Source organism: Osmerus mordax, chromosome 10 (assembly GCF_038355195.1).
Source record: "Osmerus mordax isolate fOsmMor3 chromosome 10, fOsmMor3.pri, whole genome shotgun sequence".
NCBI lineage: Eukaryota > Metazoa > Chordata > Actinopteri > Osmeriformes > Osmeridae > Osmerus > Osmerus mordax.
Genome location: NC_090059.1, coordinates 5960503 through 5985469, shown reverse-complemented (window position 1 = coordinate 5985469; position 24967 = coordinate 5960503). Strand labels below are relative to the sequence as shown.

At 38.9% G+C, this 24967-nt stretch overlaps 1 protein-coding gene across 3 annotated transcripts; it reads right to left on the bottom strand.

Annotated features, from left to right (window-relative positions):
• Positions 1-300: 300 nt before the first annotated feature.
• On the bottom strand, positions 301-17775 carry LOC136950527 (plexin domain-containing protein 1-like). Of its 3 annotated transcripts, none has more exons than XM_067244919.1 (14): positions 17344-17775; positions 12788-12945; positions 8757-8900; positions 8595-8664; positions 6401-6523; positions 5196-5314; positions 4942-5041; positions 4640-4735; positions 4449-4530; positions 4212-4272; positions 3957-4083; positions 3298-3345; positions 2016-2176; positions 301-1449 (listed from the first exon to the last, which is right to left on the bottom strand). In XM_067244919.1, exons 1-14 carry the CDS (start codon positions 17417-17419, stop codon positions 1324-1326), a joined length of 1491 nt encoding a protein of 496 aa, XP_067101020.1. In that variant the 5' UTR covers positions 17420-17775; the 3' UTR covers positions 301-1323. The 3 variants fall into 3 exon arrangements, with proteins under 3 accessions (XP_067101020.1, XP_067101021.1, XP_067101022.1); XM_067244920.1 differs by having other exon boundaries at positions 3310-3345; XM_067244921.1 differs by lacking the exon at positions 3298-3345.
• Between the last annotated feature and the right edge of the window lie 7192 nt (positions 17776-24967).

Genomic DNA, 24967 nt, shown 5'->3' with positions numbered 1-24967 from the left:
GCCTCCACACTTGGTTCTGTGTAGGATCATTGTATTTTTATTTATTTATGCATCTTTCAGATGCAACTTTTAAAGGCACTATAGAAAATAATGTTTCATTAATATTATTAACTATTGCAATAGTTAACAAAAAATAGGTACTAGAATCTAATTATTAGTTACTTGTAAAACTAAAATAGACAATACTAGGAACTAGCATTTCAAAAATGGTCATGCCCTGAATGTACATTCATGCCCACTAGTAAATTTTGTGGATTAAATGTTAAAACGACTTGCCATAAAAGCCTTTAGGGTTAGAAGACTAAAGTCAAGCTATGCCTTCGAAAACAGACCAAATTGACTGCAATGCAGTATTTATATAATAAATTCTAATTCCAAACAGTACCATCAATATTCCACAAATATGGAGAAGATCAGAGTCTTTGCTGATACAACAAACAAATGCATTTTGTTACAGTAGTAGCCACTGCCTGCTTAAAATAAGCTACATTTGTTCATTAACAACAATTTCCAATTCAACCAAAGATACAATAGATATAATAGCTATTGATATCTAGAACTAGGGATCTGACATTAATGTGGTCCGGAGAGCAGTCATGACAAATCCAACAAAATCATGACTGTCAGATCAAGACACATCATCGTAGGCATTTGAATTGAAATGATTGAGGAATTTCTATCAAAACTGACCACAAGTTTTATTAGAATTTTGTTTTCAAATAGCAATGATGTAAAATAACTTTCTTTAATTTTTTCTTTATGATGCTAAAAGCTGAAGTGGTCCATGGTCATTATGATACTCATAATCACTAAAACATATATAGTGAAGTCCAGGTGGCTATAGTATTGCACACACAACTCAATTGTTCACAGAGACATTTTAGAAAACAAACATCTTCCTAAATAAAATGATAAAAGGAATAGCTGGGCATTATAAAGTTGAACTGTACAGTTTTGCACTAATGAAGGCTACTGTGTCTCTCACTCTCCTATCTTCTTGTGCCATGTTTTTTCTGGAAATACTTTTTTCACCTCCATATAGGCTCAAGGCATTTTCTGCATCTCTTTTCTCATAGATGACTATTCTTCCATCCATTTCTTCAGATAATACATAAACTGCAAATGGCCTGGCAAGACACAAAGAAAGCTGACACAGTACTGTTTTCTACAAGCAGTCACATTGTCCATCCAAGTCAGGAAATAGAAATATTTTGTGTCAATCATTTGCTTCTTGTTCTTTTTTTGCCCACTCATGTTCCTTTTTGTATCCCCCTGAATAGTGCCCACTCCTTTGTCTGATAGTGCCCTGGAGGTCCAGCCCCCTTAGCAGCACTGTTCAGCCTCAATAAACCCCTCCTTCTCATGGCCTCCAAGCTCGACCTCGGCGTAACTGGAATGGCAGCCCTGGTTGCGGAACTTCATCGATGGCCAGTAGTTGTTGGTGCGCCGCTATGGGCACAGCCAGACAAATATGTTAGCACTTAGTTTTAAATGTCAATTTATCGGTCACACACTGGCTGAAAATTCAAAGGTTTCGGAATCTTCCCCTACACAAGGAAGAAATGTTAAATTTTATGGGACATGGGAAGATGCAGCAAAAAATATCCAACATTTGGCAAGATTGGGGCAAAGATTGTCTTCATCACTGTTACTACTGTTACTTTACTTCATTGACAGGCACAATACAAAATATACAAAGTAACATTGATCAAATGTAAATGTCAAAAGAGCATTTTTTGTTTTGTGTTTAGATTTTAATCAGGATTTTTGACTTTGTAATATCACATATTTATTTCTGTACATTTGGTTTATAGTGGGGGACAAGAATGCCATCTTAAACATTTGACAGGGTAACATAAAAGTGTTGTCTTGGAGCAAGAAAACAAGTATTTATAGTACTGTAACTTTTTTAGAAATGACCCAGATACTAGTAATTGTGGTGGGCTAAACTACTAATATTAATACTTTTTTGATACATTATGTAAATCACCGGAGGTGTTTCTTTTGTCTCTCACCTGCATGAGGTAGAATGGAGGGGCAACAGTGGGATGTGTGTTTATGTAGTACACAGCAAGAAGGGTCAGGGCCACCAGCAGAATGAGAGCAGCTACCACACCTGCAATTATTGCAGTGTTCTCTGTCGCCCCCGTTTGGCTGGGAGGACCTGTCTGCAAATCTGAGAAACAGGAAAATGTCTTGTCTAATGGAATGCAGTTTTTCAGTAAAAGCAGTATGCAGTATGTAGCAGAAAGCAAGCATGAGTAACAATCCCAGACACAACAACATAGGACAACACAATGAGCATAACCACAAGAACAGACAGATTTTTTCTCATTTACTTTATGCTCACTATTTTATTCAATGTGATGACAGCAATCCTGATGTAAATATGGGTAGTCAAAATATGGTTGTGTCCTTCATAAATAATTAGGCTTCTGACATAGCCATATACACATATAGATTAAAGATCCTGTAAAGCAAATTCCATGATTTGCTTCTCAGTACATTATATACGTGTGAAATGAGTTCTTGACAGCATGTGCTAAGCGTGAAAACTTTCTCGCGCTGAAATGTGGTTAGACTATAGAACAGTTTCTCTTCCGTTTTCAGATCAGGTTTTAATGGGCGGAGCCAAAAAATTACACTTTGCCGGGCCGGGAGAGCGATTCTCGGTATAGCTCCACGCTGCAAGAGAAGCCGTGCGTCCCTGAACCCCGTCTGTCTCTGGTCCATGTTAAAATTATCCACCATGAAATGGTCACTGCATAGGCGGCTGTTGGAGTTTATCCGAAGCTTTCCATCAGCGTGGCTCAATCCACCTATTTTTCCTTTCCTCATCAATAGGGAAATTAAATAGGGTTGCAGTGCAGCTGAAGTTCTTGCATCCAGGGAAGATGCAGTTGCGGGTGGAGGGAGACATCCTGAAGCTAGCTAGCTAGCTGATGTAGGCTACAATAACAGTTCAGCAGGAGGAACCATTCAGTGATCTGATGTAGATGGGTCAAAATGACGTAGATGGGTCGTTTCTTGGCTCCGCCCATTAAAACCTGATCTGAAAACGGAAGAGAAACCTTTCTACGGTCTAACTCCACATTTCAGTGCGACAAAGTTTTCGCGCTTTGCACATGCTTTCAGGAACTCATTTTACACGTATATAATGTACTGAGAAGCAAATCATTGAATTTGCTTTACAGGATCTTTAACGAAGAGATAGATCAGTTAAGTCCAAAGAATGTCACAGTCACAATCTTTCATCCTCACGAGGGCTAGCAATTGCAAGCCCTATAGCTCACTAACCATCCAACTCACCACCGCCATTGTAGTGAATGAGACGTTTAGTGTCATCTGTGGACAAAATAGAGCATATTTGTATGGAACAATGACACATGGAGGGTGACAGACAGACAGTTACCAGTGTCCTGGCAGCATGAGCATACACAGGAAAGCACTTAAAACAAAAGGAAAGCCCTGAAAAATGTTTGTTGGACTGTGCACTATTAATATATATATATTCATTTGCTTTAATCAATGGTAAATTTGTGGTATTGTCCATGCTCTGTGGAAATGTATGTGTGCAGCATTGTCTGAAATGTTCAATTTTCAAATAAATGTAAACATTGTTTCACTTCTTATCATGATCATTGTTTCATTTAATTCATCTACAGTAATGGAATACGACCATGTCCCATATTTATCAATATGTTTTGCCGTCTTTGCATGTAAGGTTTATAGAAGAAAGATGGAGTTTGAAAGCAGATTTTATTTCAGGGATGCCTTGAAAATATTAATGCTGGAGTACAGGGACAGAGAGCCATGTTCCATTTTTGGATATCTTGATAAGTATTGAAGCTGGAGTTGCAGTCAACAATGTGCCCTGATGTGCCATCTAGCACCTTTTAGTACCATTGTTGTGGTGTCCTGGCAAAGGTAGTTGCTTCAGCTAATGCCCTACTTACCTGCAGTGACTGGGCTTTCTGGGAGCACTGATGGGGATAGCGTGGGCTCAGAAGCGGACTCATTGAAGGGCCCCACAGAGCCCTCAGTGGCCCCTTGGCTATAATCCTCGCATGTAGCTTGTTTCGCCTGAAAAACCCCATCATTGGTATTGTTGATAACCACATGAATGAATAAATGTAATGTGTTAATGTAATGCGCTGTTAAGTATTTGCCTCTTACTCTCATTGCAACAGGAGATCTTGTTTTTTCCCTACCTCTTCAGGACAGTTGTAGTCAAGCCACTCCTGTCTGTGACGGTCAATTCCATCAGAGCACCTGAAAACGTGTGTAAGAGCGAGAGAGGGGACATTTGTGGACAATGTTTGAGACATTCAATACAGTTGGTTTTCTCATAGTGTACTCATCAGTTGTCATGCACATTCACGTCATGCACATTCACGTCCGCACACAAACAAAACACACACCCCACACACATAAACATATTTCCTTACCTTTGAAGGGTGTTGCACCAGCCACAGCCAACTGTCAGGTTGGAAGTCAGGCATAGATCACAGGTGGTGTGTTGAAGACATGCTAGAAAAAATCAGAAAAAAATTGTTTACCATAAGCATTACAATCCCCTTCAACAGTTGCCGAAGGAACTGGATTTGGTTATGTAGTGTCAATAAAATAGTAATCTTACTGGACAGTGGTGTAAACTCAAAAGCAGAGCCACTGACAATTTTAGTAATGTCAATTTCGACTCGATGATACTCATAAATAGTTCTCCGTCGTGGATCTGAAAAAGGGAAGTATAAAATTTAATACATATTACATTCACAAAGTATGACAGACTCAGCATGCTTAACCCAGATGGGAAGACTTCTCAAGTATTAGGATCATACCAACCCATTCTATTAAAGATTGTATAATTGACTGCTCATATATTGACCCATCCCGTGCTGTAACTACTGTATATGTATCAAGTACCATGATTTCACTGACCTGAGGACTGTGAAGACGGTAGGAGGGCCATGAATGCATCGGACAGTCCCACCTTCACTGGGTGTTCAGTGGAGTTAATCTTCTCTAAAGGCAAAGGAACCTTGAAAAAGCAGAGACGGTGGAGAGAGGAGTCCAAAGTAAATATAGGATATTTAAGAATTAAAGTGAACTTGACTTATAATATATTTAGTTGCCTGTCCGTAAAAAAAAAAGAAGGAAAACACTTTTTTTGGTTAAATATTTGGAAAACTCACAAGTCGGTAGTTGAACACAATGGTTCCGTTGCTATAGAGAGCAGCCTGAAAGGTGAAAGGTCCGTCAGGTTCCAGCCCTTGAAGACACACCTTGTCCCACTGTACCACAAACAAATCACCTAGCAGAGGGCAAGGTTAAAGAAATGTTGAAGGGTTAAACTAATGATCTCCAAAACCATATAAATAAAACCACTGTATATCTCTGTCCAAAATCAAAGCTAGCCACTGGAATTGGCAGATTAGGCTTTATAGTTGGACCCCATGGGTGGGAAACAAAAAACTACTGACAAAACTATGTTTTGTCATAGGCTTCAATCTGGGCTGCATAAAAAAAACACACATTTTATTACATTGGTGCGCCTGTTGCTGCTCCTGGACACATCATCAGTGATCAAAGGGTCATGGGGGTTCCAATCTTTCAGCGCCATGCACTTTTACGCAGGTGACCCAGCCAATAATAAATCAGACTCTAGCATGAGGGGAAAGCCCATAATGCAAGGAGCTATGCGTAACTCCCCAAAAATAAACACAAGGAACACAGAAATACCAAACGCCATGACAAGTAGTCACTATAATTTGGAGAGGAAACTATGTGAGAGGGACCCAGTTAATGCTCTATGTCTTCTTAGAGTTTTGGTAAAACTATGCTGCCAAGGTATGAAGGCATGCAGAAAGTTTACTTTGTAAAAAGTAAATGAATTGTTCCTCCTTTTGATGATGATATGGAATGCTTGCACTATTGTTGTCTTGTTGAGATTAGTGTGAGTTACTCAAGCCCAGAGTAACACAGAAGTAGAGCAAAAATTATTATGGACTTTTAAGTGAAGTGAGCACTTCCCTCTGCATAGCCTATTGAAATTGTAGCGACATTCAAATGACAGGTGCCACTACAGACAATGGGAATGGCTATTCTATCTCACCAGTACCAGTATGGTCTACTCAACAGGCATGCAAATCTAGCAGCTGTTAGCTTGTAAGGCTATGTAAATCATAAACTGCTACATTCTGAATTATTGATACCCATGAAGTGGAGCACAAAATCTCAAGCCATACAAAACCAAACAAACCAATCATAACTGAACAAGCTTAATTTATGTTTAGCAAAACCAGATAATAAAATACATGAAGGATGAACAAATTCCAAAACAAAGACATTCACTAATCATTTTGTTTTTGAAAAATACATACTGTAACGATTCACTCACCATTATCCATATATCTCACTGTTGAGTTTTTGGAAAAACTTGGGTCAAAGTTTGCCATTAGAGGAGCGATGTACTGAGTGGCTGTGAGCATTCGATGAGTGATTTCCCCAGTAAAGATGAACCCTAAGAGGTTAAAAATCAAAAGGTAATAAGATACTACCTTTTATCTTAAAGGTGACATGACATGAAAACTTCACTTTAGGAGGTTATTTCCCTAGCCTGCCTTTGGTCCCCCAGTGGCTGGGTGTTTTTCTCTGCCTTTGAGAAAATAAAGGCTCAATTGCTCTGTTTGAAAATCTCCTCCTTGTGACGTCACAAGGAGGAAGGTTACCTCCCCTCTCCCTGCTTTGCCCGCCCAGAGAATCTGGCCCGCCCATAAGAAACTGAGCTACGACCGTGCAAGTGTTTTTATCCCCGAGAAACATCATGGCTTGCAAACGAACGAAGCATTACATTTGCTCAGTTTGGATGTACAAAGGAAAACCAAAATCTTTTTACAGTTCCTTCATCCGAGCCTCTGAAGACCCAGTGTCTTAACAGGCACATTTTCTCTGGAAATGCTCCTACACAACTTCTGTTGTAGGCGCATTTGTTTTGTAGGCTATGTCTACGCCAAACACTTCAGCCACGACTGTTTCCTCAACTTGAGCTAATACAAAACTGGCCTTGCTGAAATTAAATTCTAGATCAGTACTAACTCTCCTTCGTCCAGCTACTAAACTCGGACAAGTAAGTTAACTAACGCTATATCATTTTGTAGCTTTACTGTGTATGGTTACCTAGCTTGCTACCCTTAGAATGTGGCTGTAACATTAGCTCTGCAGCTAACAGCTGAGTTACTGTCGCTAATGGAAAGGTAGATAGCATCAAGTATGTGTGTGAATATACACGCTGTAACGTGAGTGTTGTACACTTCATTGTTATTTGGATAACCGTTCTGCTGTTGGTGTTATGGCTCACACGATATCCGCCTTTCCCCTCATTGAAATGACTGAGTGTGTACCTCTGCAAACCAGGGTTATCAGATGAGAATGGGCAAATTTGAGGCATCTTACAGCAACGAGGCTACAGCCATTGCGATACATCCATTTTAAACATTAGCGCATGGTGCTGCCCCTCCGCTCCTCATTAGCATTTAAAGCTACAGACACCAAAACAGCTCGTTCTGAGGAAAGATCCTTGTGGGACTGCTAGTAGTGGCTGTAATTCTGCACCAAGGCTGAATTTTGGGAAAGAGACTTCTGATACGGTATTAGGGGACCACTAAGGCCTACATAAAAGCATCCAAAAACAGCATGTCATGTCACCTTTAAAGTGGTGCCTCAGTGTCCTTGTGATATCAACCTGCCAAAAAGAATTACCTGACGACTGAGTGCCCTGGGAAAATATACACTACCAAATATTTTATACCAGATTTCCAACCTTTGTATAAGGTCAACAATGTCAGAAGATCAATTTTGGAGATTATTGATTTGTGTGTCCTGCATAGTGAGGACACATTTGATGGTTGTACCTGTCTGAACAAGATTGTCATTATTCTATTATTCTATTATTACACAAAATGAAATGACACTGTAGATCTAGAATTGTCAAATTCTAAGATAATAGATAACATCGTTAAAGGGGTCATTGACTGAAGTCCCATTGACACCTCTTTCCTATGCAAATCTCACAATTTGAAGCTGCTGTTAAATAACCTGTGTTGTCATGTAAATCTACAGTTCACGATGCATGTTTGGCTATGTTGCGTCTTTTCTCTGCAGATTCGCTCGTTGTACACCAACCAGTCAGCGCGCAGCTCATCTAAATATTCATGAGCATACCACAAAATGGAGAAAACCTCTCATTTCATTTTAGGGCTATTTCACAGGGTTGCATTAGGGCGCATAGAACAACACTCTGGCCATTTTCATCCCAACCAATGTTACATACCCTATTCGGAGACCTTAAGGAACACTGTGAAATACCCTATAAAATCACTCAATGACCCCTTTAATTTAAAGGCAGGTCAATGTCCAGTAAGGTAAGGTGTGAGTCATCCATTGTTGAACTACGTTTGTTTTGGAGAAGTCCGTTTGAGATCTTTAGAAACTGAATAGCTTTTTGTCGTTGTTGAAATCAGTGTGGAACAGCACAATTATTTTTCCAAAAAATACTTTGTCATTAGTATTCTATTGGTAAACATTTTGCTTACCTCCTGTTGCTATAGTGATTTGTCTCAGGAAGTGTCCATAAAAAGGGAAGTCGAAAGATAGAGCCACCCGCTGAAGAGAGAAGTATAGCAGTACAACTTGTACATTTAACAATAAAATACATAATGTTTATGTGTCTGTATGTGTTGGTGTGTGTGTCTCACCGCCGCCTGCCGATGTGTATTGGACAAGATGCCGTGAACTCTGACTTGGCTCTGCTGGAGCGAACTCAAGTCTATCCAGAGGCCCTCTGTCCTTCTCTCCCCAGGTACAAAACTCTGCCATCTGTAGTACTTCTGGGTGTCCTCCTGAAAGACAGAGAGCGCTAGTGAGCTATCTTAAATAATCTGTCATAATACAAGTATTCCCTGGGCAGATACTGAAGAATATCAATGCATGATTAATTATTGTCTTTAAAATGATTTGATGTTTCATGTGTTGAATTAAGTGGTTAGGAAGTCTACTGTAGTAAGCACTGGCTATGAAGTCATCACTTTGAGGATCAGTCAAACATGCTAGGGGACCAATGTACAGCCATGGTTCAAGGTGACAGAGAGCAATGGTACAGGTTTAGGTGTAGAATGAGAAAGTGGAGCAGTTAAATGCAGTGTTCTCACTGCCTCTCTGGCTGCTCCATATACAGCCAATGACCCACTTTCTCTCCATCTCCACCCTCCCAACACAAGTCACTGTTTCTGTGGAATCTCCACGTCTGAGCGTGAAGGAGTTCTCAAAGCAACCCCACCGCTATAGGATATCGATTTGGGTAGGAGCAAAAGATGAGTGCTAGGTATAGCTAAAAAAGGCCTTCAGAAAAACGAATACTTATTTACAAGGTCAGGCTATACGTTATATATTATGGCTCTAACAAACACATTTTGTGCAAGCGCACAAACACACACAAAACAGCCATGCTTAAACAAACACTAAGTTGGCAGGGCGGGCAATGGTCTGTTTTCAATTTGTCCTGCAGGGCAAAGAAAAGTGCAACACAATTTATTTGGCGGAAACTTTACTTACGTGGTTGAAAGAGACAGATGAGACTAGTTTGCAAAACACACTTGGAACACACACACACACACACACACAATGGAAAAGACGAATCAATGGAAACTTGCAAAGACACAAAAAGCCTTCCACCTGTTTCTAGTTTGGTAAAAAAAAATGATATTGATGTCTACTTTAGCCCAATAAATAAAGCTAATGATGATTGTGTCACAATTGTCACCAGCACTTAGGAGGTGGGTAAGGTTTGTAGACATTGCGCTCGGACTTGGAGCATAGCTCAGGGTTTTAATTATCCTCATACCATTGTCTGGGTGAATACTTTCTGATTCTGATTCTGGCTACAGGGGTGTCCATTATTTTATGACAGTATTTTATGATTTGATGAAGTAGGCTAGTTCCAGTAAAATTGTTGGAAGACTTTAACAATCTAACATCTAAATACAATGAGTGACTTCAACATTTCTTTCAACCTATTTGGTGAATATTAATTTACTGAATTTATTGTGTCAGTGTCACATAAGAAATCATCTCACATCCCATTTGCTATTCACCTCTCTAGTCAATCTACATCAGCCAGGCTGCGGCCGACACAATAGTAGGCTAGAATACACGGCCGATCATTTTGTTTGTGAAAATCTCGATTAATTTGGTGACAATGAAATATGATATGGTTGGACAACTGGCTGGTATTATTGTTAAACATACTGTCAAATTATATTTACTTTTTGGAGAATATGTCAACTTTTGATGCGATCATCACACCCCATTCGATATTCAACTCACTCCTTCAGGCTGCTGCCGACAGTAGCCTCTATTATGGCCAACAATTCAATGTTCGTGGAAATCTTGATAATGATTTGGGGATAATATTGCTGGTTCGCTAGCTAATCTTCTTGTGAAACATACTGTCAAATTATATTTACTGTTTGTCCACTGTATGCAATGTCATTGCCTTTTAATCTTGTTAGCATAACGTTGGCTAGCTTTCTGTCTTATAGCTAGCTCAGCCAAAGGATACCCGTTGTTGGTGTTATGAGCTGAGCGGACAAAAAAAATCAGAATTAGCATTTGTCTCGTGAAAAACGTTCGATTTTTTTTTTATAACAAATGAAAACATACATTAATGTTGTTCTTCGATGTGTGCATGATATACTTACTAACCGAACGGTCGAGGTTAGTAAGTTGTTTATTATATGTCATTTTTAGCTGTTTTCATTTTGTAAATGAAAATAAATGGTAGGCTAATTGTAGCTAGCTCCCAAGTCTTCTCACGGTGTTTTTCAGGTGTGGCCTAGCTACCAATTACTTTTGATAGAAAGCGGACAACACGGTTCTGCTAAAATGGCTTTAATTCCAACACAAATAACGACTCTTTTAGAAAGTTAACAATTTCCTCGTCGCTGTTGATTTCTTCCTTGTCCATCTGGATAGTAAAACTCAACTGACTCCTCGATATCGCTCATTTTGAAGATGACGTCAGATCAGGGCAATAAGTAAGGGATAATGCCCGACAAGGTGTCCAATCACCTGATAATGGACGATGCGGAGGCGTGAACCGTCCGACGCGCAGCGGAGGACGTGAACCATGACCATACCATGGTCACTTGCCAACGATTTTTTTCCAAACATAAATTAATGTTTTCATGAAGAAAATCTAACGTTTTTTAACGTTAGCCAACTCTGATATTTCTAGTCCACTCAACTCATAGAACCAACACCGGCTTTCCTTTGGATGAGCTATTAGCCCGAAAGCTAACGTTATGCTAGCAAGATTAAAAGGCAATAACATTGTGTACGGTTGACAAACAGTACATATAATTTTACAGTATGTTTGAGAAGAAGATTTGCTAGCTAACCAGCCATGTCACTGTCCCAAAATCAATATCAAGATTTTCACGAACAAGGTATCGGCCATGTAGCCTACCAGTACTAGGCTACAGTACGGCCGCAGCCTGTAGAGCGAGTTGAATAGAAAATGGATGTGAGTTGACCGCATCAAAGTTGACATATTCTCCAAACAGTAATTATAATTTTACAGTATGTTTAACAACAAGACTAGCCAGCTATCGAGCCATGTCATTGTCCCCAAATAAAATCAAGATTTTTAAGAAGAAAATAATCGGCCATGTGTCGAGTTGCGGCTACTGTCCTGTTGGCCGCAGCCTGTCTGAAGTACATTGACTAGCGACGTTGAATAGCGAATAGGATGTGAGATGAGCGGTTACGTGACACTGACACACTACATTCAGAAAAGTAACATTTTTCAAATAGGTTAAAATAAATATTGAAGTCACTCATTGTTGTAAATACAAGTTAGCTTGCTAAAGTATTTCAAAATAAAATTGTAAATTTTGACTGTTCTGTGCCACTGCTAGCTCGCTAGCCCAGCAGACACACGACTGGTTGAGTGACCGGTGGCGTAACATGTAGTCTACTGTAATCTTGCACCAGTAAAATATTGTGTATTTTTACACTAATGTTGTGTAAAAGTGGTATTTTGATCGATATTGTGAGTACATGAACCCAAGTCTGCACGCTTGGCCATGACTACACAATAATGACCCTAGAGAACTAGCTTCATAATTTCGATTTAGTATCTCATAATTTCGATTTAGTATCTCATAATTATGACTTAGGTATCTCATAATTATGACTTAGTATCTCATAATTATGATTTACGTATCTCATAATTTCGATTTAGTATCTCATAATTATGACTTAATTTGTCTTTTTTTTTTACTGGCGGAAATGGGCTTCCATGTCATGATATATATGTAGCCAGCGCAATAATTTAGAACGGTGAAAAGACAGTTTTGCTGCAATGACGCAGTAGGTGTCCGTTATCACCCGATAATGGACACCCCTGCAGCCAATCAGAATCGAGTATTCACCAGACCATGGTATAATAATCCGTATCAGACCGCAGACCGGCAATGAGGTCAATACGCGGCTGGCATGACTACCCATTAGCCAATCAGAACGCTCGTACTGTCGTTGCCATATAATAACATAAAATAATGGACTTTATAATAACATAAAATAATGGACGCAACCGATGGACACATCGTCGGGCATTATAGCTTACTTATTGAGTTGTGACATCACCCAGTGCCGCAGGCTTGCAGCATTAATAGGCATTTAGATGTATGTTCATGAAAAGCTTTAATAAAGAATGAGAAAATCTCACCACAATGAACGTCATGTTGTCTGGTAGGGTATCAATTCCTAGACCTCCCACTGATACGTTTCGAACCACACGCTTCTGGGGTGGCTCCTTCTCTCTATGGGTTCTGGAGATCTTCGATGAGTCCCCATCTGTCTGCAGTGATGATCCTTGCAGCAAATCTGAACAATGCATAGGCGTACACTTATAGTTTAAATAAACTTAAAACACATCTCTGGCACTGTGTAATTAGAAGGACATCATAATATGAGTCAGTTGGCTGAGCGGTGAGGGAGTCGGGCTAGTAATCTGAAGGTTACCAGTTCGATTCCCGGTCAGGCCAACTGACGTTGTGTCCTTGGGTAAGGCACTTCACCCTACTTGCCTCGGGGGAATGTCCCTGTACTTACTGTAAGTCGCTCTGGATAAGAGCGTCTGCTAAATGACTAAATGTAAATGTATGAATTTAAGAGGTCAGGATATGTAGGAGATTCTATTCTACACACTTTAAAGCACTTTGCTTGAGTCTCACTGGAATAGCAGGTGTTTGGAGGTTTCACATTTGGGAATTGAGCTAGACAGGACAATCATGCACAAACATTTAAATTAACATATTTAAAATCTGCTGGAGTTGTGACAAAATCACTAGTTTTGTGGTAGTGGATTTCTGGGAAACCATTTAGTTTGTTATTACTGTGAAAACCCCTCACAGAACCATATGTCTCTTTAACAGTGTCTATAACTTTCATGACCAATCTTGATCATAAACACACAAACATAGATTCATGTTTATCAGTTCTTTACTGTCAGCTTATAACTCACAACGTCGGAAAAAGGAAAAAAACTATGTACACTGCCAGAATAGCCACTATAAAAGGAGATAGCTTACTGCATCTGTCCAGACAATGCAACCTCCATGTGTGTTTGCCGTGTGTCTTGCAAAGTGTCACAACTCCAGTAAACACATCTAAGCCATTGGCAAGGAACTGGACTCAAGAACACAGTGAGCCTCTTTACTGCAGCAAGGGAGAGAGAGAATCTCTCTTGAAAAAAACTTTCATATCCTGTGTATTGCGCCTTTGTGCTGTACATTTAAATGATTCATGGGTGAGTAACCTCACCCATTAATTATGTTGCTCCCACTTCATACCCTCAGGAGTGACTGTCAGGGAAAGTCAACTGTTCATGACTTCTTTGAAACTGGATACTTCAGTCAGTGAAATCGCATTGTTGTAATGTAATTGTCAGTCAATTGTAGGTAAAAGCTCAAACTCATCAACTTTGGATTCTTAATAAAATCCATAGTACATGTTTGTTCTAATGGATTTAAAAGTGTGACCCAAGAGCTATTTAGTTTATCATATAGTTTCTGTATGTTTGTTCCTAGTTGCATAATAAGTCATCTGCTCAACACATTATGGTCTGGTGTTTGTTTTCATCCTTGCTTTAGGGAGGAATGCAAGTGCCTCTGGGAATTTCCTGCATCTTTAACTACAATCAGATTTGGAAAGACACAAGATCAGCTGGAACAAATGTACACATTTTGAAATAATAGGATTTCCTTTTCACGGTTTTCTTATTTTCAAACAACATACAACTATAAAACTACGGGGCACAAAGCATTTTGTAAAGTTGTAGACTGTGACAGTAAGCCTATTCTCTGTAGATAGTAGATTGGTTGAATTGGGTTACCAAACATTGGCATAGACGTCTTAAGCTAAAAGCAAGAGGAAGAGATTCCTAGTTATTTCAAAATACACTGCTGAGGCAGATGATATACTGTAGGTAAAGGTTGGCTAGATTGGCTGGTAAGGGGAGGCAGGTGGTGTAGGGGTTAGGTAAGGGTGGGTTGGTTGGTTGTCATCTAAATACAAATTGTGGATTGTAATTTTTTGATGCACAGTGCACACTAGCTACAATGGTCAAAAGTTCCATTAAAATGTCATTGTTAAAAAGGATAGAGCGAGACAGACATACGAACAGACGAATAGAGAGATTCCCTCATAAATACATCTCTTATCGGTTATAATAAGGGATCTTGTTTGTTGAGAGCACAGCGGAATTAGATCTATTTATGCCACCTCATAATAAAAGCCGACTAAATGGGTCAAGTTTTCTGCTCATGATCCGAGGGGGTGTCAGGTTGAGGAGGAGGAATTGGTAAAAGGATGAGGTAGGGCTGGATAGAAAGTGAGGAACAGTGACACAAAAATGTAGCTTGTACAGTGCATTAGGGAAACAAAGTTCCTAGTCCCCCCAACACCTCCACCTACAACCAAATGATCAGCAGCAGGTTCCAAGCTGCCCAGGGTCTACCAGTCTTTATCTATAGTGACATATTTTGCAGTAACTAAATCAGCCACTACCTCCTCTCATCCCCCCCACCAGAGGGATGAGAGGCTATAGAACAGACCAACATATTAGAAAGGCAACACCAGTACCAGATGTGTCAGCCATGTGAGCTTCCTCTGGAATGCCTGCATTGCGGCAACAACCTTGCAAATCTGGTGGGTGTTGGAAACACATTGCGAGAGACGCCAAAGTAGGGCAGACATTCTAATGTGTATGTATATGTTGCATTATAGAAAATGGTTCCTTGCACATACACTTAAACAAAAAGCAGCACACAAGGTGATGTCCATCCTGTCAGATACTGGGACGAATATAGATACAGTTGCGATTTGATTTATATTTGTTGTTGACAATTGTTTTCATGAATACAATATTGAGTGTGCTCAACTAGTGGCAAGACTTTCAAAGGAGCACGCACAGACATACATGCACACACACACACACACACACACATTAGTAATCAAACACACTGAACCGTATAAGTGGCCATGAAGATAACGGTAAGTATTTTAACATTTCATACTTAAGGATGTAAACATCTCTTACTTTGTACTTATCTCAGATACATTCTCTCAACAATGTTTCCATGTCCATGAAAAGGTGTCAAGGTTCTTGTATCCAGAGAAAATAAACAAGAAACACTGACCATAAATTGATCAAATATTTGATCTTCTAGAGAAAAAATACTGTATATCCAGTACACATACCAGCTAGTATTTATGTGGTGTAATACATGGCCTGTAGGCTTGTATTTAAAAGTGCAGGAAAGCTGACCATTTGGCATCTTGCTACAACAATCACAGCAGTAACCATAGCACACCATCATAAACACAAGCAGCTGGACCCAGTATACAGGAAGGGGATGTGAAAATATGAATTAATCAGAACATATAACAGCTTGACATTTTGACTGACTAGACTGGGGAGGTTGGCCAAACCATGATAAGGGGCCTAATATTGCTTTAAATACCAACAGACCAACAATTTACTTTAGTATAATTTTTTTTTTTTATAAACACATTTCATGGAACTGAATGGGTCAACTCAGCTGTCCAAAACTGAAAATAATTGCTGCAAAATGGTAACATGCTTGTTCTGCCAAGTCAATGCTTGCTTACTAGCACACTACAATGCTACAAAGTCACAATGTTTCTCAAAACCTCATGGACATACAGTAAGATATGCTTTTCTCTGACTTCTCTGGCATAATCTTCTCTACTCATGTCCTTGGATGTGCATCAATAGCCCTAACCAATCAAAATTAAATGACTGACATACTATTGCAGTAATTCCATCTGATCCATTAGAATGACCTCTTGATATTTCTACAACAGTAATACAGTGCACAGACATTTAACTACAGACTGCTATTAAACACACAAATTCTGTTGATTCTGTTTTCAACTAAATCCCCATCACTACTAGTGACTCCCACTACTCAGTCTGATAGCTACTAAAGGCTCTCCACTGCAGTTGGACCCTTGATCAGAGTAACAGGGTCCACAAGAGAGGGCATAGAAACTAGAGCAGCACTGATGGTTGGAGGAGGAGCAGCAGAAGAACGGGGGCTGCTAAAAATACAACATCTCCAAGGAGTACAGAAATACACACACACACATACACTGCCAGATGATCATATACACATGAATTGACAAGCAAGTGCACACATTCACAATTTCAGCCGTGCAATTATGCTCAATACTCACAAACATACTTGCACACAGTACAAATATACCTCCATGAGATTAATGTCAGACATACTTCACACAGATTTTCACATTACCCAGGCTTGGCGTTACAGACCCCAAACTTTCACAAACACAACACACAGTCACACAACCACCCACACACTCCTGTCTTCAAAGTGAAAGCCAAGAGTTAGAGATGAGGAATTCAGGTCAGAAAATGTCCCCCCTAAAAATCCTACAAATACACGGAAGAAGATGCTTTACAGACTGGACACACTATAAAGACCATCTGTAATGTGCACTCGCGATCATATGTTTGTGTGTTTCTGTGTGTATGTTTATGTGCATGTTTGTCAGAGACTGAGAAAGGAACAGAAAAAAATGCAAATTAACAATAGCTTTACTATTATAGTCAAATACATGTGCTGAGAATGTGTTATTGTGTATTGGCATACATATTTTAAGGACTATATACAACAGTACAGTAAATTATTTGTGTGTTTTGCGAGTTACCATCATGAATTTCGATGGAGATCTTACCTGTTTGCTCCTGCGCCCAAACTCTCCCCAACTCTGCCTGAGATAGACAGATCAACAAGACCGCACACAACCCCATGTCCACAAAAGCAACTGATGACCCCTCCGTTTCTGACTATGCTCTGTCCTTTTCCCTCCCTGTACTCTCACTTTTAACAAGAGGTGCACACACTCCTTCTTTCCTCCACCTTTCACCTCACTCTGTCTCTTTCTGCTTCTTACCCAACTTCAGCTGTCTTCTTGCTTTTCTTGCTCTCCCTTCTCTTTCTTCTCTCTTTCTCCCTCAAACTTGTTCTGGTCAGTTTCAATTATGGAATGTTGTAGTAGCAGTCATTGTGATGAAATACTTGACAAACAGCTAATGAAATGATGATGTCAACCTTTTCTTTCCCTTTCCTTGTTTCTTGCTCTCATCTTATTTTTACTTCCCTTCTGTCTTCCTCTCTCTCTCTTTCTCTTCGGAGTGCTCAGTGCTCTGGATTTGAGACCACCCCATATAGGAAATATTTATATATTTTTGAAATATCCTTCCTTCAAAACAAAGGAGGTTGGACCTGTGAGGAATATGTCGCCTCCATGTGGCCATGTCGAACCAGAACCAATGAGTCATCAATGTCAATACTCCCACTGACTCCTCCTGACAAATAAAAAATTAATTAAATTATCCCAAAACAAGTCACTCGGTTATGCACATAATCAAATATCAAATCAGAGACACAAATAGAATCACACAAAACATGCACACATTGACATGTAACTGTGTATTTTGCTAAATGACCCTTTTGATGCTAACAATTCTTCTCTACCAACCATGTGTCAATCAAGTCAGCATCTATTACTGTAAAAGCCTGATTATCAACTACTGCCTCATGATTTCACTTTGATCACAAATGCCATAATGATCTGTCTACAGAGTTGTAATCTTTTATCCAGGAAGATTATTTTCAACTGAGGTTGTTGTAGGTCAAGGACTTGTAGTTTGCAAGTAAAGGGGAAAAATGTGATGCTGTACTGTCTGGGAATGTTAGGATAACAAAGTAAAGGCTGTGGCAGGGAGTTTTAGGATGAAACTGCACTGGCAGAGTTGATGACTTAACCTGAAACATATTTGGCATCCACCAAACCAACAAAAAAAATTGCATTTTTCAACAAACGTAATAAATAATGTATTTTACTTGTTTTAATTCTTTTTTTACGTACACTTAAACAATGACTCCAGAGAATGTCAGATTGTTTTTTAATTGCTGACTGTTGCAAGCAGCTGCAGAGGACACATCCAAATCGTGTTTAATAAATATCCTTTGCACTTGAAGACACTTTTAAACTCTTTAAAAGCTATCTTTTTTAGTGCATTCGTCTGTGCTGCTTTTGAGGAACAATTGGTTTGCTCTGGGAATATAGTGGACAGGTATTATCATATAATACTTATCGTATTCTTCAATGCAAATTAACTTTTTTATTGGGACTAATTGTCCCACAAGCTTCAAATACAAGATGTTTACATACAGCAGTATATTTAGTAAATTAAGACGTAAATTAACCAATACAAACCTCTAGTTGACCACCCTAAACTCATTTTTATTGATATCATACCAAGATCTTTAAATCAACAATGTTTATTACTATGGTGTTGTCTGAAATGAATTGCCCCATTATTAGATTACTCAGAACATTCTCCTAAAATTACCTCATTAATATTAGGTACCACTATCAAAAAGAGATCACTTATTGGAAACATGTGCTTTTATATTTGGGAAGGTTGGATACAACATAAACACTGTGGTCTCTGTGTGTGTGTGTGTGTGTGTGTGTGTGTGTGTGTGTGTGTGTATGTGTGTGTCTGTGTGTGTGTGCGTGTGCTTGTGTGTGTCTGTGTGTTTATTGGGACAGTCAGATTGATCACCAAATGACCTGAATCTTTCTGGCTGTGCTATGATTGGTGAGTGGAGGCCACACTGACCCTTGCTCTAAATCCTCTTATTTTCTTTATTTTCTTCCTTCAGTCCTCTGTGCAAACTGGCACTCAATATACAGAGGGCTGTTTCCCATTATAATAGGAATCACACTCCTCTGCCTTGTTCCAATTGGAAACAGGTTATAGAGAACATGATTTAAGCCTGACCAGAAATTCAATCTGAACATCTGAGTGTTTTACTAAAAGAGGATATACTGTAAGAAACAAACTATGCGTATGTAAAAAATGTAATGTAATGAGGTCCTCACAAAAGCATGTTTAAGTATCCCAGTTTTCTTTCTTACAAATGTACATTTAGTCATTTAGCAGACACTCTTATCCAGAGCGACTTACAATAAGTACAGGGACATTCTCCCTAAGGCAAGTAGGATGAAGTGCCTTGCCCAAGGACACAACGTCATTTGGCACGGCCGGGAATCAAACTGGCAACCTTCAGATTACTAGCCCGCTTCCCTAACCGCTCAGCCACCTGACTCTAACAAATGTATTAGCAAAGGACAATTTAGTACTAAACTTCACAAAATAAAAATAAAGTTTAGTCATTTTGATGGAACCAGAATTATTGCATAAGCTTAATATTGCTAAATTATAAACCATACGAATTCACAAGGATATTGTACTGTGAACAGTTTGGGTATCGTTAGATGTCTTTCACAATGTAAGATCTTTACTATGAAATGTACACAAATATGTTTCAGATATGGTTTGTACCATCTTTGTTTTGTTTTTTGGTCATATACAAGTTGTTTTGAAGGTGTATTCCAATTTTTTCTCGTGTAGGAATTATTGTTAAATGTGTAATACCTAATATTAGATGTACACATACTTCATGGGATTTTTACCTTATCTAACAAACATTAGAAACTGTTCTAGCTTACAATATTCCAAAGCATGATATTTCAAAGGAGGTAAAGTATGAATTCTAAAGCATGATATTTCAAAGGAGGTAAAGTATTAATGAGCTATTTTAAGAGTTGGATTTGTTAGCGCCCTTGGTCTCCACAAAATTAGTTTTGGAACATGATTATTGTGCCAGTGCTATAAAACATCACAATTGCAGATGAATGAGATTAGTACTTGGTACTAAATAACATTGACCAATGAATGATCTCATACACGCCCCCCCCACACTACAACACAAACATACACATAGACATCCTTAATTTTATGGCTGGTAACAAAAAATTACAAAGAGAAAAACACCTGTCTGGGTATGTCTTGTAAAAATGACAGAGAGAAATTACAAAAACTGGGTGGATAGTTTGGGGCCAATTAGATGTTTATACTTTTTTGTAAAGATAAAAATTACTTAGCCAACCATGCTCCAGCATTAGACGTTTATGTTAGTTTCTTCTGTGTGATTACAGCATTCCACACAGTTACAGTACAAGCTCCTCTGAGTGGCTGTAAATAATAGCATGTACAGTGAAGTACTTAACTAGGCAAATAAAATGCAATGCACATAATATGACAATTTTAGCAGTCACAAAGTTTCTTTTTCTTGTGTGTACTGTATGTGGTGGAGTGCAGCTGACTAATTTCAAAAGTGTTTACTGCACTAAAAGTGTATACATTTTTGGTATGATTCATTACAGTGTATCTTAACTCATTTTTTGGGTATATCCCAGCTCTTTTTGCACCTAGTGGTTAAAGTGTAACTGAACACCAAGCCTCTTTTTGAGTCAAACCTCAATTGTAAATACTCAGCACTGCTAAATTTATCAATCTTGGTCTTGTTTCCAACATATTTTTTTAGGTAGTTTAACATATCACAGGGAGGTATTTTCTCTGAAATGGGTTGGCTGGTTACATCCCTAGACTAATTCATAAATACAGTTCAGTCAAAGCACTCACATATTAACTAAAACATTTATTCCAATGGATATAGGTTTGTTTTGGGGTGTGTGGTTTCCTCTGGGGAATCTTCCTGCCTTTGAGCAGCTAGCATAGCACAAGTAGTAGGCTACATACTATAACAAGGCATGGAGCATAGAATATAAATCCCCAATGGACAGGAATCAAACTTTGGAGATTTTCAACATGCAAGTCTAAATTCTTCACAGAGCATTAACAACATACTGTAGTGACGACACAGCAAAACATTATGGAGGAGTTGGGGATGGTGGAGGGTGGCAGCAATTGCACAATATGCATTGCAACACATGATGTGTGATCATGTGTATTCGGGTTTGTGAATGCATGCAGTGTTTTAAGTCCCTAAAGGGGAACGCCCCAAAGAGGAATCACTGAAAGGAGGCATGGTCCAGGCTACAGACTAGGCAAGAGATCCTGTCACTCAAAATCATCATGTCCAAAGAGGTTGGACTTACTGGCACAAAGAGTATTGATGTGTTTCATTGAAGAGTCCCTGTCCCTATTCTGCAAAAATATTCAGTTCAAATATATACTTCTTTGTATGAGAGAGAATGTACCCTGTTTAATATTTCTCATTGTGTTGTGAATATTGATGAATAAGAGTACGGAATTTAAGATTTTAATAATCAGCCCTGTATTGGACAGCAGTGTAGAGTTCACTGGAGAGTACGCTCCCCGATGTGTTGTAACAGTCAGCCATGACCGATTTCATACAGTATTTAACACTCTCAGTTAAGACTGGTGTTGCATTGACTTCCTCTTTTGGAATTGTAACGATAAAATCTAAAAGAAATAACACCAAAGTCTGCACCAGTAGCTGCAGGGACATGTCACTGGTATGAGTTTGTTATACAGTGACTCTTGCCAAAATCATATGGGCATGTCAATAGTTTTCTCAATTTCTTTTACAAAAATAATTGTACAGGTTTTGGCAATGAAAAACTAAAAAGGTTGGTTATATTATAATAAAATGTATTCAAGAACGTGATAATGTTTTTTCTCGTAGTTGTGGTGTTGGTCAAGGTGGCAAAGTGAGGAGGGAAAAGCTTCTTCGTTCAAACAGATATTTATTTACAAAAAGACACAGCTGTCTGTGTCAGAGTTCCACTGCTCTCCAATTTAACCAATAACATAAACTAGGAAAGGTGTCAGTGAGATACAGAGGAACAGAGAAGCAGTCCTGAATTTCAGAAGCCCCTGCCTTACATAGAGGTTCTGGCTCAGGTTTCACATTGTGATCTAAGCACAAAATTCACACTCTAGCTGTCATCAGACCTTAGTTTTATGAATGGACGGTCTTCTTTACACACGATGCGAGACTAAGGTCACATACAGTTTATCTCACTCACAGACATCCACAGAACTCTTGACAAGCATAAGCATTTATGCAACAGTTGCTTGATACACTGGTCAAATAAGAGCATCTTTGCAGTGGTTATTCATTACACTTTAGCCAAATATAAGCATCTAGACAGTAGTTTTTTTAATCACAAATATTCACCTGTCCATTCCCACAATCAACTAAGCATAGTAATACTTCCTTATTCATGAGAAAATAAGCATTACCACAGTTATAGCCATTCAAGTCCTCATGGGACTCTAACCTTATACATCTATTTTCAATGCATGCATTCTGTCTGCACACTTCCACTGGTTTTGGTTGTGTGCTGCTGTGAGACATCCAGTTTCCAGAGTTCAGACACCTCTTTTGGTAACACATCACAAGTGCAAATATTACTATTTCTTTTGCCCAAGCACGTGCACTTGGCCCTAACTGCAAAGAAGTATAAAAATTATTAATAACAGATTACATTATTGATCAACACCCACTTTACTTTCCAGCAAATGTCTAAAAGTTAGTATGTAAACACAAAAGTATAAAAATAAGCCATATACAATTGGACAGATGTGTCAGACTAAACAAAAATGTAAAAAAAAAAAAAAAGATAACAGTGTCAAGCTGTAATATTTTGTGCAGTAAAGTTTTATCTACCCGACTCTTCAGCAGCACCTTTATAGAGCCAAACCAACTAACAACACTTGGCTATGTTCCCTGCAAAGCACAGCTGTTTAGTAATCTGGGACACATGTACGTTGTTAAACTGAATCTTGCACTCTAAGCCACAAGGAACGATGCACTAGCTTTCATCTTTATGTTGTTAATAGAATGAACCTGTCGTCACGGAACAAGAAACTCCTATTTAGAGGAAGATAACAAATCAAAATAATAATAACACGAGTGAAGATTCCAGAACATAATCTAAAAACAGAATGCCCATGGCGGTTTATTAAGTGGTTGAAAACATTCAGTTCCAACCATTCACTCAAAATTGTGGGATCGGTTATTATACGGTTGTTGCCATTGCCAGAGCTGAATACACACATGCTCAGCCATTTCAAACTAACACCAGGGGGCATAGTCCATTACAATGAACAGATCACCCTGTTTGTTGTGTTTGTTAGCCCTTAAATGTGAAAGCAACATGATGGTAATGATTGTGAAAGCAATCATGTTCGTTAATGGCAACATTCATGCTGAGGGATCGGGTACAAAATGCTTGGAGACAAACAATCATCTAGTTGGGCTGAGTGAAAGTAAATAAAATGTGGTGATTTCACTGTAAGTTAAGTACAGTTGGCGAGGGGCAATGAGAATTATTATCACTTAACGTGATAGAAGAGGACTGGTAAGAGGGTCATGGGGGGAGGGGGGTATCACAAACCCTTATCCATGTGTCGTGTAACTCTGAGGGTACATTTTTAGTTTGTTCTTATGTAATCTTACCTGAATATAACCAGATATTACAATAACCATAATCAATTTAAAGATGGCCCTACAAAAAAAATCACATCAGTTAAATTGTAAAGGAGTGTGGTTGTAGGTTGGTTGTACTACTGTTGGATGAGAGATCCTGTTGTGTGCATACCTGTTGCTGGAATGCAAACAGTCAGTACCAGGCAACAAGAGATTCATTAGAATAGTGTATCCAAGTTCCTGTCTTTCCAATAAAAGGATCATGGATATATGCGACAGACTTAGTATGTTCAGTATGGTAAACACACCCGAAAGAAGCAATTTAGAAGCACTTGATTGTGTCTACAAACTTCCTCCTGTGCTCAAGAAACACAATCTACAACATTCATTGTCTACTCATAGGATGCAGTCAGGTATGGCTAAATGGCTAAACAAGCCAACTATTTACACATTGTTAATTGCATGACTGTTGCATTGTCCATCAGTGGGCTACCAAATGGGTTCTGAGATACCATCAGTGTGATTACGGTTGTATTTGTCAATGTGTTTTCTGACTGCCTTAAGTGAGATGGATGGAGACGTATTTAGATAAACTTGTGCAAAGGCTGTAAATCATAATGTAACAATATGGAAAAAGTAAGTGAAAAAATATCTGTCAAATAATAGAAGAAATATGACTAAATTAAATCATCATCTCTTGCTTGTCCTGCTCTACCTCTCTCTTGCAGTCTCAAACCATCAAAGTACTATGTCTACAGATAACCCACTGAGAGTGTCCTCACCTTTAACATTGTGTCCTGGTTTGGGAACCTCTCAGTTAGACACAGGAACAAGCTGACCTAGGTGGTCAATTAAGCCAGCAAGATCATTGGAGAAAAAAAACTGCAACTCCAGAACCTCTCCACTCAGTCCATTCCCAAGAAGGCAACCCAGTTCTGCAATAACCCCACTCAACCCTTTCACTCATCTGGCAGGAGACTCAAGGTCCCACTAGCCCAAAGGAATGGGTAAAAAAAAAAGAT